Source organism: Danio rerio, chromosome 6 (assembly GCF_049306965.1).
Source record: "Danio rerio strain Tuebingen ecotype United States chromosome 6, GRCz12tu, whole genome shotgun sequence".
In the NCBI taxonomy this organism is placed as follows: domain Eukaryota; kingdom Metazoa; phylum Chordata; class Actinopteri; order Cypriniformes; family Danionidae; genus Danio; species Danio rerio.
Genome location: NC_133181.1, coordinates 43,810,001 through 43,828,461, shown reverse-complemented (window position 1 = coordinate 43,828,461; position 18,461 = coordinate 43,810,001). Strand labels below are relative to the sequence as shown.

At 36.7% G+C, this 18,461-nt stretch overlaps 1 protein-coding gene across 24 annotated transcripts in view; it reads right to left on the bottom strand.

Annotated features, from left to right (window-relative positions):
* Window positions 1-15,339, bottom strand: part of cadpsb (Ca2+-dependent activator protein for secretion b) — a 188,532-nt gene extending 173,193 nt beyond the window's left edge. For all 24 annotated transcript variants that reach the window (XR_012408105.1, XR_012408106.1, XR_012408107.1 and 21 more), the window contains exon 1: window positions 14,774-15,339. Coding sequence is in view for 16 of the 24 variants with exons in the window: in XM_068222029.2 (XP_068078130.1) it covers window positions 14,774-15,109 (336 nt within the window). In the remaining 8 variants the exon portion in view is untranslated. The remainder of the gene's footprint in view (window positions 1-14,773) is intronic.
* Window positions 15,340-18,461: the final 3,122 nt, after the last annotated feature.

Below are 18,461 nucleotides of genomic sequence, written 5' to 3'. Positions count from 1 at the left end.
TGCCCTCACTTGTACATATATGGAGGAGGGAATCTAATAATTGAAGCAGATCAATCCAGATATATTCTCTTATTTACCTTTAATAAGCTGTTCAACTGTTGTCAATTTGCTATTCCGCATGGCTATTTATCTGACTATTTCTGATAACAATGTTTCTGTGTTGCTGCAGCTTAACTTTGTGTAAAATAAAAATTTCAGGTCTGGTTTTGGTAAGACGGGGGTGTGTCTGTTTATACAGCTTCCTATTGGCCATATTTAAAATGCAAACACTGCCTATCATGCAAAAAATACATAATTTGCTTACATAACTGTTCTGCAAAAGTCATTTGTCAGTGATTTGACATGCACAGAAACAAAAATAGCAAATATAATGTGGATCCATTAATCTTTCCCATCCTCACTGACCTGTTTTAAATCAAATCACAACCCACACTGCATTACCGACTGTGCTTCATATGTGCGCCATTTGCCTGGGATTTTAGCTTTGCTCGAAAACAAAGCGCATCACTTGAATTTGAATTTCTAGTAACATGCGTTTGGGCTTATTGATGCAAATTCGGTTTTACATCTTGTTTTTGATTCAAAGCTCATCACAGAAAAGCCAAAAGAGATGACTTGTTTTTCTTTAGGGGATTTTTGTGATATTCTCCACTCACATTTTTTTCAGTTTTCTACAAATTTGATTTAAGGACATACACTCACAGGCCACTTTATTAGGTACACCTCACTAGTACAGGGTTGGACCCCCTTTAACCTTCAGAACTGCGTGTGGCATAGATTCAACAAGGTACAGGAAATATTCCTCTGAGATTTTGGTCCATATTGACATGATAGCATCACGCAGTTGCTGCAGATTTGTCAGCTCACATCCATGATGCGAATCTCCCGTTCCACCACATCACAAAGATGCTCTATTGGATTGAGCTCTGGTGGCTGTGGAGGCCATTTGAGTACAGAGAACTCATTGTCATGTTCAAGAAATGATTCCTGCTTTATGATATTGCACGTTTGTACCTCGGTTGTGACGAGTGGTTATTTGAGTTACTGTTGTCTTTCTATCAGCTCGAACCAGTCTGGCCATTCTCCTCTGACTTCTGGCACCAACAAGGCATTTGCTCCCACAGAACTGCTGCTCACTGGATATTTTCTATTTTTCGGACCATTTTCTGTAAACTCTAGAGATGGTTGTGCGTGAGAATCCTAGTAGATAAGCAGTTTCTGAAATACTCAGACCAGCTTGTCTTGCACCAAAAAACATGCCACTAAGTCATTTAAATCACCTTTTTTCCCCATTCTAATGCTTAGTTTGATCTGCAGCAGATTGTCTTGACCATGTCTGCATGTCTAAATACATTGAGTTGCTGCCATGTGATTGTCTGATTAGAAATTTGCGTTGACGAGCAGTTGGACAGGTGTACCTAATAAAGTGGCCGGTAAGTGTATAAAAGCACTAGAATTAAAAAGGCGACCCAAGGTTCCTTTTTTTTCTTTAACAGATGATAAATAATTAATATACTGTAAAAATGCTGGGTTCCACTCAATCAAATTGTGTTGGGTCAACATGAAGGAAATAAGTTAACCATTTACTTACAAATTTAAGTACATTGAACATAAAACGATGAAGTGGTCCCCCAAAATCCTTAAGAATTGTGTTGTTTCAACTCATTTTAAATAGGTAATTTAAGAAAATCAGCAAACATCATTTTTTGAGTCTATTTAATTCAATCATCTTCAGGGAATTCTTCTTATTGCACTCTCCCCTTATATTTCACACTGATCAGAAGCTTTCATTTTTCTTGAAAATGACCTATCTTTCAACATGTGTGTGTGGAATTGTGCCAGAGCTTTTATACACACACACACACACACACACACACACACACACACACACACACACACACACACACACACACACACACACAATACAATACATACTGTCAGTGTCGCTGTGTAAAAGACCTCAATTGGAAATCAGTGGAGAATGAAACTGAATTTGTGAGCCTGGCAACTCGATACATGCATGGTAACTTCATCCATCACACAAAGCTGCTCTGATTTGCCTTCCCGACTGAACAAGAATAAAATCATGTGTCCAGCAGGTCGACCCAGTAGGGCTTTTCATCCATAGAGAAGTCCCGCAGGGTCATCCTTGTTGGTCTGATTGTGCTAAATACTCGAAAACACAGTATGTGATTGAGTTCATTCACTCATTTTTTTTTCTCAAGCTCTTCCGATAAACTGAAAAAAATCTTCCTTTTGCGAGCCCTACAGCAATGCAGATGTTTAACTGGTTAGTAAAGCTTTTTTTATGGAGGACAGGCCTTATTTCCTAGATACACAGACTATAAACAGACCCTCATTTTAATGCGCAGGCACCAGACATTGCATTAATAAAAGTCTCTAGGTGATGCATCTCATTTGAGACAAACAGCTCAGTATATTTAATTCCCTTCATTTATAACAGGTTTACTCGCAATGCAACAGCAGATGCACTTCACCGTGAATGGCAAAAGTCACAGGTTTTAGATTTCAAATAGGCATCCGCTGAGAGTTTGTATATAGATAAAAGGCCAAGCTGTGAGTGACAGTGTTGCACTGCAGTCCCTTTGTGCCGTTTTTCACAAGGTCAACAGCCTTTACAAGGTGTGACTGTGTGCAACACAAACAATAGTCAAGCTAAGACTGTCAACATGCGATATCACTAACAAATACAAAGACAAAAGCAGATGTGAGACTGTGTGTACTTCTGCAGATGTGTACTTCTCCTACTACCAAAGCATTGAAACTCATTCATTTATTTTCTTTTCGGCTTAGTCAGTCCCTGAAAAAAGAAACAGTCTCTAATCAGTCCCTGATTTATCAGAGGATGCCACAGCGAAATGAACCACCAACTACTCTGGAACATGTTTTATGAAGAAGATGAATGTATTGCATTTGTTGCAAATTTAAATGTCCTATAAAAACCCTTTTGATAACATTTTTAACAATTTCACACTGTTTTGTGCTTTAAAATACTTTATTATTACACTTTTATTTCAGAGGTTTAATTTTCAGTATTGTGAGTTAGCTCTGTAGTTCAACAATCTATCAAGTATGGTCAATTTACAGCAAATAGCTATAAAACCTGATTAAATAAATACCAACTGAATAACAAGTAAGTTAATCATTCTAATCATGAATTAATAATGACTTTGACAATATTGTTTTACTGCAGCCCTAATAAAATATGACTTTATGTGGGAGTTGACATTATGTTATGGAAGTTAATGAATAGTGCTAATGAATAATCCATTCTAACATTCTAACAGATCTCATTACAGGAAAGGTATTTGTGTAATTATCCAAAACACAGATCGAAACAAAGTGTGAATACACTAATATGGATTTTTTTTGACAATAATTATGACTATACATATCTGAAAGCTTATGATATATATATATGATACTTCTTTGACTAAAATCAAAGTGTTTTGTTTATCTGAAATAATACTGAAGGGATAATTCAAAACCCTCATGGGCTATGCTTCCATACACCTACTTTTATGCGCATTTAGTATATGCTCATAAAAAAACTGTTGTTGAAAACATCAAGATGCGAATAAATTTTGAAAATGCGCATAACAAACATGTGCGCATAACTGAGGATAAACGTTTTATTCGAAAAGAAAAGATGAGCCTAAACTATGATGGAAAAACTTTTATACCAAAAAAATTCCAATGTACGCATTAAAAAAAAAGTCATGTGATTTTGTTATAAGAGATCATATGATGATAAAAATGTGTGTGAATGGACAAACAAGTGGCGTTTTTTCAGTAATTCTAAAACTCCTTAACTGTTTCAGTATTAGTGTTATTATATTATTAATAACCTTAAGAATCAAGAGCATCTTTGCTCTGCGTCTCAAGCCTTTAAACACCACTGCATGTTCACTGCATGTCAGGATTGCCTTCAGAGGCACAAGTCATTTATTAAATGAAGAAATGATTGAGGCAGCTTCTCTTATTGCAGCAAATTCCATTTTTAATGTTGATATTTGGCGCTAGTTAATCAGGAAGTGTTGATTTTATTCGCTTTGAGCACGTTGCTTTATTTGCACATCTTTTATGCGATAATCCAGTTTTGCGCATCAAGTTAATTGGCATTTTTTAATGGACACATACTAATAGATAGCAGCACATGACTGAATTAGATCATCTGGTGTAAATTATCAATAACAATAAAGAATACACAATATCATAAAGATAGCATTGAGGAGCCCGTTATGCATTATAAAAGGTCATATTTCCAACAACAAGCTGATATCCATGCAAGGTCAAAAAAACACTTTCATTGTCTTATGATATGCATTTATTTTACCTTATTATCTCAATGACTACCATGTGATTCATTCAGGGATTCATTTCTTTCTTCCTTTGCCTGAGGGTAATCTGCACTGATTGATCCGATGACCCCATCTGTTGTGATTGGTCGACTGGGCTCAGCCCGAAACAAAGAGAAACGCCCAGCATATTGAAACTTGTAAAGTACTCAGAGTGCAGAGTATATGTGCGAGCTTAATGCAGAAATGGAAGCAACACAAGCATAATACTCTACTTTTAAACTTAACCCTTAGTAATAACAACAACACATTCAGTACTAATCCACACGGTGGCAAAAACTGAACTATTTTGAAAATTGACCATGAAAATACTGGTAACAATTACTGACAAAGTCCCATACATGGATAGTTTCTGCTGCCTCTTCCTTTAATAGCAAACAGTCGGCGAATCAGTCATTGCAGCGTAGGTTATTGTATCAAAAATCAGAAAAGTTACAGGAACAAACACAGCATACACTGGCTAAACCGGATCCAGTACTTCATATTTGGTGATGGACTATGTCGACGTCAATGCAAAAAAAAAACCAAGCCCAACATGATTCATTTATTTGACTCTGAGACGACTATTTTGTTAAAGAATAAATAAACACGATGCATTTTCAGATTTAAACTTCAGCTGGATGTTTTCATTCACTTAGTGCTTACACACTGCTTGGAAAGTCATTTTCAAAAACCTGTAATAGGGACTCTTTAAAAAGAACTATTTATCAGCCAATACCAATATAGCCACTAATATATTGTGCATCACTAAAACCGATCAATGAGAAAAATGCTAAAAGAGACCTCATCTGCGAAGAAGTCCAGCTGAAATGACACAAAGATGTGCTCAGCCAGCTGACAAAAAGACAATAAGCCCTTGAAAGCTGTCAGCGGCAGTATTATTCTGCGAGGAGTGATCTCTAGGCGGGATGTACACACAGGGAAGTATGTTCTGATCTGATGAAAATCTTAATGCTTTCAGCTTATAGGCGCATCATAAAGCTGGAGGGTCTGGAGTCTATAGGGCCACCGATGTGCTCTTGTTACAAGACCACCTTATCAGATGAAATAGAGGGGACATCTACCATCTATCAGTGAAGAAATCAAACACGGGAAGGATACAGATAATTGAAATTCAATCTTCCCCTAAGGCCTGTGAACAAAACTGCTGAGAGATCTCTATCGCGTGCTGGTATCATCTGGGGTTCAAGCGAGGGCTGCGGGTCCAGACCAGTGGCTCACAAGAGAGTACAGGAGAGACGCTGCTGACCGCATACAAATGAAGCAGGACGCACAGTAAACGTGACCTCCTGGACTAAAACTAGGAGGGAAAATGAAATGTGATTCACGTGCTGTGGAAACAACGAAGCTGTCATTTAGCATACTGCTTTTTATAATAGAGCGGCTGAGCTTAGAAAGGCTGACTAGTGAGTAGTTTGCTTGAGACATGAGCTATTAGGACAACTTCAGATTCTTCAAACTTAGACGAAAAAGCAAGTTAAAGGAAGGTATTTTATAAAAGCTAAGATTTTACAATTTATACTTGATCTGAATGCGCTGTAAACACACTGCATGCCAGGATGCTTTAAGATATTTTGTCCAAAATTTGAGCTTGTACGAAATAATTATGTCTAGTCCACTGAATTATTAGAAGATAATGCACACTTGATGTGATATTATTTGGATGAGATGCATGACAAACAAACTAATCCTGCACACAACATTGGTTTATGGATAAAACCCTGACAAATGTATTATAATGCAACATCTGAAGCATGTCATGTTAGGCATGGTAACTGTTGTATAAGTAGAATAATCAACTCTGTGTTGTGATCGCATTATCACTTCATTATTTTATATTATTCTGGAATACTTGATTCTGATTGGTAAATCAGGACATTCAAAGGTATGTTATTTCCAGATAACAACTGCTAAAACTAATAAGACAGGTTCATTTGGTTACTATGAATCATCTTAACTTTTAGTGAGTATATTCATATGCATATTTAGTTAGTGTAGGCTGCATTCTTTCTCGCAACTTTATGTTTAAATTAGGAGTTGGTAAATTATTACACCTCAGAGCAATACTTAGTGTCTAATTGTTTACTTTTGTGTCAAGTAGCCATGTAACAAGCAGAATAATGTCTATCTGAGGCTGTATTTGCAGAACAAAGTCCTTCAGTGTCATAAAACAGAAAAAAATCGCCTTGATGTGCATTGCCCTTACTTAACAGCCTTTCACCAAATATTTACTAATAAATACTCTGCTTAACCATACCTGCATACCTGGATGCATTTAGAATTAAATATTCATTTTGTTAGGAGCTATAAATAATATTAACAGTGTGAAATGTAACAGCTCTGGCAATCTATTCACCCAAATCCATGCTGTGCCAGCAGAAGAATATCTTCAAATATCAAAACTTTAGTTTAACTGCTTCAAGAACAGCACTTTTACTACTTCAGTCAGGGAGGAAGATAGTACATTTCTGCAAATAATAAAACATGAATTTATGGGTAAAAATAAAATATGGACTAGCCATTTGTATGCTTTTGTTTGTTATATTTATTTGCTTACTCACTGCAGTGTTAACTTGGTCATTGAAAAAAACACAAAAAGTAACTGCGCCAGTGGATGCAGACACTCTAATTCGCTCATTTAATGATTGAACAATGCAATGTGATGGTCCAGTGGATTATAACAAAAATCAAGGTTAGTTTTTATTTGACTAAATTTTAATCTTATCTTTTTCTGTCAGCAAAATTGCATGCTGATATAGTCACTTTTAGTATCTACAGTATGTTAATTATCTATGTCGTCCTGTCTTCGTCTTGTCTTGGTTTGAACATAAAAAAAAAATTAAGCTTTCACAAAAAAAATCTCAAGAATTGTGCTTTAAACTCATATTAATCAAGTTTTTTGAACAAGCAGCAACATTTTTTTTTTTTTTGTGTAGCCTTGGGTGAAAAAAGGTTGACAAAACTTTTCACCATGTTTCCGTTTACAATTTCACTTTAACTCACTGTCTGTGTGTTTTTAATTTAATTTGCTATTGTCGATTGTATGTAAATTAAAGGCGGCAACACCAAGGCTCCAAAAATACAAATTTATTAAATTAAAATAGCTGACACAGAGCGTGTAACGTTTCGAGCCACCCGGCTCTTCATCAGACGAAACGGGTGGCTCGAAACATAACACTCTCTGTGTCAGCATTTTTAATTTAATAAATTTGTATTTTTGGAGCCTTGGTGTTGCCGCCTTTGATTTACATTTAATTTGCACCTTTTGCGGTTTTGGCTGAGCACCTAATAAAGAAATATGTGCGTGCTTTTGTACAGTTTTTTCTATTGTCGATTGTAAAAAAGTTTAAAATCACTGACACATTTGACGAATTTAATTGCAATATTATCAAAACTTGTTTCTGACAATAAAGTTACTTTTTGCTGTTTGTTTGCTGTTTGTTCAAACTACTTATTTAAAATGAGCTGAAACAACACAATTCTTGTGTTTTCAGAGACAACGTACTTGCTTTATGTTTAAACTAATTAAATTCTTAAAACTAACAAGTTAACTTAATTCCTTCATGTTGTCCCAACACAAATCAATTGTGTGGAACCCATCATTTTTTTCAGTGTTTTTTATGTATTTCCTGCAAAATAAATAAACACTTTAGAATGTTCGTCAAACAATCAGAACCAAGCATTCAGAAGTATACCTCATTTTTATTAGCAACAAGATACTCTCAGTGAGTAGAAAAACAGTAGTCAACATTTATAATGGATCTAAAAATTGTCCTAAGACAAGAAGTGGTGTTGATGAATAGTTTTACCACAACTTTGACGAAGGTTTTGATCCACTCCAAAGGGTCTCTACTGTAGATGTCAAACTGAATTAAAATGTATTAATAATATCTAAATTAATATTATAAAGTAATTGTCATTCAGGACCTATAATCGATAAAATTTTTCGAGCATGATTTTTTCAGTTACTTTTCCTACCGCATATGGAGTCACGTGATCCCGATCTGTTAGTGTCACGATTACCAGCGATCATATCCCATAAGATCGCTGGTTTGCACTAACTATAACCATGGACTACAAATCTGCCATTTATGGACTACACTTTCATACATGCACTCAGGTCAAACTCACACATGCTTCCTCATCTAGACTGATTACTCGCACCACCTGAGGATTGTCAGAGACTGATTGCACACACTATTTAAGCCACACACTCACCCATTCAGTTTGCCGAGTCTTGTTATCTGTCACAGTGACATTACAACGCGTTTTCCTAGCCTTGTTTTCCCGTGTACTTACCTAGCATTGTTTATTTAGTTATACCTGTCTGCCGCCTGCCTTTTGACCTCTCGCTTGTTATATTGACTACGATTCTGGATTTGCCTGTACATATCTGTTTGCATGTCACCCTGCAGCCCAAGACCGGTTACTCACTGAAGCTAAGCAGGGCTGAGCCTGGTCAGTACCTGGATGGGAGACCACTAGGGAACACTAGGTTGCTGTTGGAAGTGGTGTTAGTGAGGCCAGCAGGTGGCGCTCAACCTGTGGTCTGTGTGAGTCCTAATGCCCCAGTAAAAGTGAAGGGGGCGCTAGACTGTCAGTGGGCGCCGACTCTCTGCGGTCATTAAAAATCCCATGGCACTTCTCGTGAAAGAGCAGGGGTGTAACCCCGGTGTCCTGGCCAAAGTCCCTCTATCGGCCCTTACGATCATGGCCTCTCAATCATCCCCTTTCCACTGAATTGGCTCGATCACTGTCTCTCCACTCCACCAATAGCTGGTGTGTGGTGAGCGCACTGGCGCCGTTGTCCTGTGGCAGCCGTCGCATCATCCAAGTGGATGCTGCACACTGGTGGTGGTGTGGAGAGACCACCCTCATGATTGTAAAGTGCTTTGGGTGTATGGCCGTACACAATAAATGCGCTATATAAATACACACATTACATTACATAACATTACATTACATATCTGTTTGCACCTGTGCTGACCTTTGCTTGCCTGACTTTGAATAAACCTGCATGTGGATCCACACCTCAGTTGTATGTGTCACTCCCCATGGTAACGGTTAGGCTGAGGCTGGTTTATACTTCCACGGTCACTTTGCAGCCATATCTGATCTCTGGTCAAGTAGGACGATGGACCTATTCTTGAGCCTTACTCTGTGCTACATTGATGATGATTGGAAGCTGCGCCAGAGATACCTTTTGACAGCATATTTTCCATTACATTAAAATGATTATTTACATTAAAATAGTTTTTATAAAAGATGCAAAAATGCATTGTTTAAAGTATTATTTACAGGATATACAAGAGTTATTTTATTTAGAAGAGATACTGCTTGTTTGTTACTTTTAATATAAAAAACAATGAAAATAATCAATTTTGTTTCCAAAAGTACAAGTTATTTAGGCAATGTGTGCTTTAATTTCAGTTTTTTAACATTGAGGTTCAATAAATAATAATTTATAGTAGATAGTGTGTGTTTTCTTCAATTATTTTAAAATCAAGCAATGCACCCTTCATTTAGAAATCTCTCACATGTAATTTGTGAGCATATTTACTGGACAAAACTTGTCAGTGAACTGTGAGGGCAAAAAAATCATTCAATAATCGTAATCAAGATAAATTGTTTAATTAATCGAGATTTAAATTCTAGCCTAAATCGCCCAACCCTAACATATGGTTATGATATTTGATTGAGGGAGAAAACTGTGGTACTCGGATGAGACACAATGCATCATTTTATAAGACAGTATAATGTTATTTATAAGGGCTTCAGTTGACCTTTCAGAACTTAAGAACTTTCAGAATGACTTCATAGAAAAGCACAAGATGTGTCATTTTCCCTGCAACAAAATCACCAGCATGACAAAACTGTCTTATATAACATAATGTTTTAGGTACTCGGTAAAGGACACAACAATTCCCTGCTTTTACAGGCAAAATGCAGATGCAGAAAATCAAGCTACACCATACGCTAAGAAATAATGCATGAAGGAAATTTGATTTTCTTCATGATGGGAAAACTGATTACTTAATGAGACATATGCTACAGCCATTACCTTCAATCCTCTGAGCTTCTCCGGTATCACATTAGCTGAATAAGTACTAGTCAAGCTTTCTGCAAATAAATGAGTGCAGCCTCCAGAGATGAAAAGCATTTAATGATGATTTTCATAATGATATCTTAACCCTTGCAAAAAGTTAATGTGTGCAGTTTTTGGTTTCGCATTCGCTTTTCATCTCACCCTCAATGTTTTTAATTATTATTATTAATTTGTCTTTGATTTAGTGTGTTTGTTCAGAATAATATTTGGTGAGTAAATTAAAAAGTTATGCTTTCTTTAAGCAACTAATTACAAGAAACTAAAAAAAGTTGGAGAAAGTTCATCTTAAAACTACCATAGTTAATACAATGCTAGTAAATTAATCACAAAGAAATATATTACACATATAATTAAATTTTAATTTAAAAGCAAGAAATACATTATAAAATTTATTTTTTAGATCTATGAACTTAAAAAGTCACATATAAACCAATATTCACTGAATGATGTTACTGTCATATTAAATAAATTAATAATAAAAAAAAGAGTAATACCCTTCCTTTGACCCTGCTCTTGCTGGACGTCCTTTATGTCTATGATTCACATGGATAACTCTGAGAGACTAAAGTGATTGACTGCAATGACTCTATTGAACCTAAAGGACCTCGACAGTGACTCAACTCTGAGATTCGTTGTAATGACCCAAATACCACCAGCACTGACTCACTCAACCGAACCTGCATGCATTATAAAGATCAGAGCTTTGACTTCTTGTATAGACAAACAGCAGGTATTCCAATACAATGTTATTGATCAAAGCTTTTACATCTATAAAAGCCTGTTTGACCTCACGTGAGGCTACCTATTGAATAATAATAATACTGTGGGTCTATTGCATGCACAGCTTTTCAATGAGCTCTATTGTGTTCTCATCTGACTAAGCCATATTGCATAACCGAATCTACAGCTACGCTGACATTTCAGAGCTTTTTTGTTTGGTAAAAAATGCGATGCTTACACATTTACACATTTTTTTTCTCTCTTTTCTCACTGTGAAAGTAACACTACTGTTAAATAAATGTACTGGCAGGACATTATCAAGTAGTTTCACCAAAAATCAAAATATAGTGCAGTGTAAAAGTCTTCAAAGTTATTCCCTTTGATATAAAATATTGTGACCTGAGTGCAATTTGTGTACAGTGTTCAGCATATATTAGTACACCCCTCAAATCTCTCTTTTCAATTCACATTTTAACGGCGAGCTAGACAATACTATATTTGTGCATACACATTGGAGTAGTCCAGGGATGGGCAAACTCGGTCCTGGAGGGCCGGTGTCCTGCACAGTTTAGCTTCAACACTAATCAAAATCACCTGAACAAGCTGATCAGTGTCTTCAAGATCACTAGAAATCTACAAGCAGGTGTGTTTGATTAGAGTTGTAGCTAAACTGTGCAGGACACTGGCCCTCTAGGACCGAGTTTGCCCACCCCTGGATTAGTCAGTACTGAAGCCAAATCTGGAGCTTATCTAACAAAATAACTTACAAAATCAGTACAAAAACTAGTACAACCAAATGTATGTTTTAGAAAAATATTAAATACAAATAAAAAAGGAAAAATCAAGAGAAGCAAAAAAAAAAAGTAAAATTTTTTTTAAATGTTGTAGGTTGTAATTTATTTTTGCAATATTTTGCTTGAATTTAATTGTATTAGCTTTCAATTTCTGAATATATTTGGTGACTAAAATGTTATTTTAATACATATATCTGTTTAATAAATCCATTTTGTTTAAATTCACCAAAATACATTGCTTATATTCACTGAGAAATTGATAAACATATTCATTTTCAAAATGTGGTGTACTCAATTATGCTGAGCACGGTATCAATCATTATAAATGTATTCATTTATCAATTGATTCATCAGCATATTTGCAATGTTTATATTCAGGGCTTCATTTAGTGACTAAATAAATAAATGACATGCTGTCTTTTATAGCAATTGAATTCTAGTATTATTCACTTACGGTATAAATTCTATTGGTTAAAGGTATCAGCTAGTAGGTTTCAAAATGAATTACAAAGAAACACAAAACATAAATAAAAAAATGTAAAGACTGAAATACAATTTACCTGTAGCTTAATTTGCCTTATTCACACATTTTTGGCAGTATGTTGCACAATAATGACTGTACAAGTTATTTTAATTAGCAAAGGGTAAAACATTCATTCACTCATTCCTTCATTCATTTTTCTTCAGCTTAGTCCCTTTATTCATCAGGAGTCGCTACAGAGGAATGAACCGCCAACTTATCCAGAATATATTTTATACAGCGGATGCCCTTCCAGCTTCAACAAAGTACTGGGTAACATCCATACACTCTTATTCACACACATACACTACGGGCAATTTAATTTATTTAATTCACCTATAGCGCATGTCAGAGTGCGAATTATACACTAATGATCAGGGGAGTCATGTTTTTCAATTATTTTCAGTAATATGCCTCAGTGACCCAAATTGGTGTGTTAATATAATTGCATCTAATTTATTAATCAAACTTGTTATTTTGTTTTCAGCGTTTTGGGGGATATTGAATGCTTCTCAGACATTTGTGATATTAAAAAAAAAACTTTTTTTAAATAAAAAAACTTTTTTTTTAAGGGATGACCATGAAAGACTGCATGTGTTATTTATTGTACTGTTCAACTTTCATGTGCAAGTGTATAATAAAATACAAACTATGCATCTAGTTTTACAAACACCCACAGTTGGTTCTGTTGGTTTTTTTGGTGCAAACATGCATTCACAATGGTTTGGACCATTATAGGGGTGGTCAAACATATTTAAGTTATCTATTATTTTAATAATTATTATTTAAGATACATGTCAGAGCAAACTATTTCTTAACTATTAAAGGCAGACCCCTATACATCTTGTGTTGACGTCCCTCAGGGGAGATCAGGTGTTAATTTGACAGGTCTAACCCCCAAACCCCCCTGTGATTCGCACCTTGGAGCATGTCTTTGTATGAGGAGAACATGCAAACTCCACACAGAAATACAAACTGGGCCGGGACTAGGACCAGCGACCTTCTTGCTGTGAGGCGACATTGCTAACCACTGAGCCACTGTGTCGGTGTGGGTCAAACACATTTTCATTGGCTTTAGGACTTTTTCATTCATCTATAGACTACAAAAGCAAATGGGATGTTAGTATAAGAATGGACAAAAGAACTGTTTTTTCTCTCTTTCAGTTTGTTTCCACATTTTGTCACTCACTATAGCAGTAACTCAAGCTGTTAACTGTGGTTTCAGAGCATGTTGTAAATAGTCAGAGATCAGCTTGGATCAATATCTGAGGGAAATTGGATGGGACCTCTGAAAGATACTGCTTGGAAGAAGGAAACGTTTTTTTTATGGAAGTAACTAATCTATAAAAGGTTCTTTTGTTTCTTTTAGACATTTGCAGTCAATTGTCTGCAAATAAAACTCTCAAGATAATTTCTAAACAGACTGAAAATGGTAGCCTACAAACTGGAACGTCTAAATGAATGTTTTAATACATTTTAAGAAATGTCAAAAATAAACTTGTCCTACATACATCAATTTTTACAACCTGTATGGGCTAAATAAGGTTGCTCTTTAAAGTGCCAACTTACAGCCCATGTTAAAATTGCTGCATTTATTTAAAACGGAATATCAACAGGCTTGAGGAAAATGCGTTGTCAAAATAATTATAAGTACGCAGCATATAAGGTCAAGTAAAACATGCTGAACACATAAACGCACGAAATATTTACATAAACATGTGACGTGAGAAATACGTTCGCTGTTTTCTTTCGACCTTCAGAGCACCGGTTCCCGCGTTTGCATCTGTTCCACCAAAAGTCACCTTGGAAGATGAATGAGTGGCGCGAGAGATGGCGCAAACTGAACATCCTATGGCCGCACGACTGCACACAACCACTGACTTCCAATGTGAACGAGTCACATGACTGTACTACGGCAATGACACGGCTTTATTTTGGTCCATCAGCCTCTTGAAGAATATCTATAATTAGAGCTCGTCTCGTGCTGCCGATTTTAACCGAATCTGCACGAATTCCTCCGGATTAGGAGGGCTCGCGCCAGGACATTGCGAGCTTACAACAAACCTTGAAAATAAAAGCTAGGTGTCCCGTGAAGGATCTGGTGATTCTCTTTTCAACTAATACCCCCTCGCTTTACGGGTAATATCTCATAGAAGGGTATTCAGAGCAGTGTTTGTGAATAATGGCATGACATAAAAGGTGCATTATGCTGCGTTTTTCCTCAAGGTGAGACCGGGGCACCGCGTGCTCTTACCTTCAGCTGTCGCCTTGCCATGTCGGTCGGCTGCTTGGCGTTGAAAGGGTAGGCGATGCATCTCATCACAAAGACGTAGAGTTGCAGCTTCTTCTTCCGTTCCTCCTCTTCCCTCTGCAGCTTCTCCACGTCCTCCTTCTCCTCGCTGGCGGCCGACGGGCTCGGGCTGGTCGGTCGGGCGCTGGAGCCTCGGCTAGAGGGCTGAAGCCTGTCGGAGCTCTCGCTGGTCCTGCTGGGGGAGATGCGAGAGGAGCCGGACTGAGGTGCCATCACCTCTCGGCTTTCTTCCTCCACTATCCCGTCCGATTCCTCTTCGCTGGAGGATGGATCCAACATTTTTTTGCTCTCGCCTAACCGCACAAACGAATTAAACGCACGATGAGATGTTTACAGCGCGGAAACCTATCAGTTTGTTGACGTCGCGCTCGGCATTCAGAGGGCTGCTCGATTGTGGGTGAATATCTAATATCCTGAAACACTTCGGGTGCGGAAGCAGACACTGCAATCTCTTCAGACGTCCAGAGAGAAGATGCTGCTGCTGCTGCTGCATACGTGTTCCGTGCTGTGCCTCCGTCCTCCAGTCATTGCGAGGGACTCGGGAGGAGAGCGGATGGGAGGGGCGCGCGCATTGAGGAGAGCGAATGATGGCCACTTCCTGCTGGGTCTCGCGCGAGGCGCAGGCGCTGTCCGCGGTGCTGGAGCAGAGAGCGGCTCGATTCGGTCGCAGAAATGGTGTGTGGCTGGTTGGCGGACGCCGAGAATGTGCTGTTATTTCATTTGACCTCTGTACTTCTCTCGCAGGACAGGGCCTTGAAATATTACATCATCACCATATTTGTTTATATCAGGTTAAGTAACAATGCTTTAACCACCGTTAAACCATGCTTTTGGAAGTGATATTGAAATTTGTGTACTGTTTATGCAAATTAAAACATAAGTCGTTAAAAACGACATCAGTAGTACATAACTAAACGTCAGTTTTCGACAGCACACACAAAAAAACTACATTTTTTATTTGTCCTAGAAGCCTCGTTTCTGCCCAAACAATATAATGACAAAAACAATATATATATATTATGTTGTTATGTGCGCATTTATGTATAAATACAATTGAATTATTCTGAAATTCAGAATTATTAAACCCCCTGAATTATTAACCTTCCAGTTTATTTTTCCCCAATTTCTGTTTAACAGAGAGAAAATTTTTAACACATTTCTAATCATAATAGTTTTAATAACTTATTTCTAATAGCTGATTTCTTTTATCTTTGCCATGATGACAGTAAATAATATTTTACAATATATTTTTAAGACATTTCTGTGCAGCTTAAAGTGACATTTAAAAGCTTAACTAGGTTAATTAGGTTAATTAGGCAGGTTAGATATTATTTTTAAATTTTTTTATTATTAAAAAGCGGGCTAATAATTCTGACTTCAACTGAATACTTATGTACAAGTAATTTTTCAGGTTTTTAAAAATAAATTTGCAACAATTTCAAAAAAGTCATTTTTCACATTGTTATTATGGGATATTGTGTGTAAATTTTTGAGGAAATAAATTAATTTGATCCATTTTAGAATAAGACTGCGATATGTGAAGCGCTTTGAATACTTTCCGGATGCACTGAGCCTCAGCTGGGTCAGTTGGCATTTCTGTGTGGAGTTTGCATGTTCTCTCTGTTCCCCCGTGGGTTTCCTCCGGGTGCTCTGGTTCTACCTACAAATCCAAAGACATGTGGTATAGGTGAATTGGGTAAGCTAAATTTTCTGTATGTGTGTGAATGAGTGTGCATGGATGTTTCCCAGTGATGGATTGCAGCTGGAAGGGCATCCGCTGCGTAAAACATATGCTGGATACGTTAGCGGTTCATTCCACTGTGGCGACCCCAGATTAATAAACTGGTCAAATGCGAAATGTATGCAAAATGTTTTAAAATAAGCTTATCCTGCTCACTAAAGCTGCATTTATTTAATAATGAGTTTATAATGTAGTTAACAAAAGTAGTTTATAATGTAATTTAATAGTTTATTCTAGTGATTTTAAAGATGAATACTCAGCTTCACTACTCCAGTCATCAGAGTCACATGCTCTTTCAGAAATCTCTCTAATATTAATAATAATAATAATTATTATTATTATTATTATTATTGCAATATTAATAAAAGCAATTATGACTGGAGTAATAGTTTCATTTGATCCTACACACAACAGAGATGTTATTTATAATTGTAATAAATATTTAACAATTTTTTACATTTAATAAATGCCACCTTGATGAATAGAATAATTAATTTTCTTTTACATAAACAACATGAAAAAAACTGACCCCAAACGATGGTGTATATATACGAGAGAGAGAGAGAGAGAGAAAGAGAGAGAGAGAGAGAGAGAGAGAGAGAGAGAGAGAGAGATAAAGTAAAGCATTACTAATAAACAAATAACATCATCCAGCAGCGCACTATTGGCTAATTATTTTACTCCACTGTGAGACATATAGTCCTCCCAAGCTGTTTGCCATTCAGCAGAAGCTTTTCTGTCCAATGCAACTTCCTTTACTATGGTAGCAATCCCTCTGGAGCAACCTGGGTTAATTGTTAAACTCAAGGGCGCGTGGATGGAAGGGGGTTTGTTTGTAGTTTTCTTCCTGCTTAAAGTAACATGTTGAAAGAGCAGCAAGTCACAGAGAGCTTAGCCCTACCCAAACTACAACATAAGGTGTTTCCAACTGTAGCCACAGGGAATGTAATCAATAAACAGCAGACACAACGAGAGACGATCAGATAAATTACAATGGCGGTTGATAAAAGGATGGTCTGATTTATGACAAGCTCCACCTGCTCTTCCTCAACTGTGACATGTTGAATAACATTCGCGGTAAAAGATTTAAGAGCTGTTGCCTTCAAAAACAAATACATATTTCAGTGATTTTATGACAGCATTGAATTTTTTAACATTATTGGCTCGCATTCTCGCTGTCTTGTGACTGTGATAAATTTCAGCATCTCACACGGCCCTGTGGCAAGAATTAGTCACTGACTATGTGCAGTCATATATCTAAAGGCTTGTGTGAATTTTATTGATGGATAGGGGAAATGTACTCCAATCAGGTTGACTGACTTTTGATCATTCATCAAGATTATTTTTCACTGTGTAATCAAAAGTAAAGCTATAGTGGCAGATTGACCATATTTAACATGAACATTGAATAATAATTATGTACACTCAGTATGAAAAAGGAAAAAATACTTGCATAAAAATCAGGAATCAAAGCTACTGTATAACACACTTTTAGAGGGTTTGCCAGGGAGTTATCAGTTAAGACTATAAATACAAATCCCAGTGGTTCAGACTATCACACCAGATGTTCAGTAAAGTGGTGCTCTCCAAATACATGTCTGCATGTTCACACATTTACTAAATATAGCTACGTGTTTGGTTTATTTCAGAATAATTGCTCTTCTTAAAGAAACACTCCACTTTTTTTAGAAACAGGTTCATTTTCAAGTTCCCTAGAGTTAGAATTTGAGTTTTACCATTTTTAAATTCATTCACCTAATCTCCAGGTCTAGTAGGAGCACTTTTAGCTTAGTTTAGCATAGTTCATTAAATTTAATCAGACATGTAGCTTTTAGCACTAGTTCTACTAGGAAGACCTAATGTCACGTCGCTCATCACAATCAGTTTTAA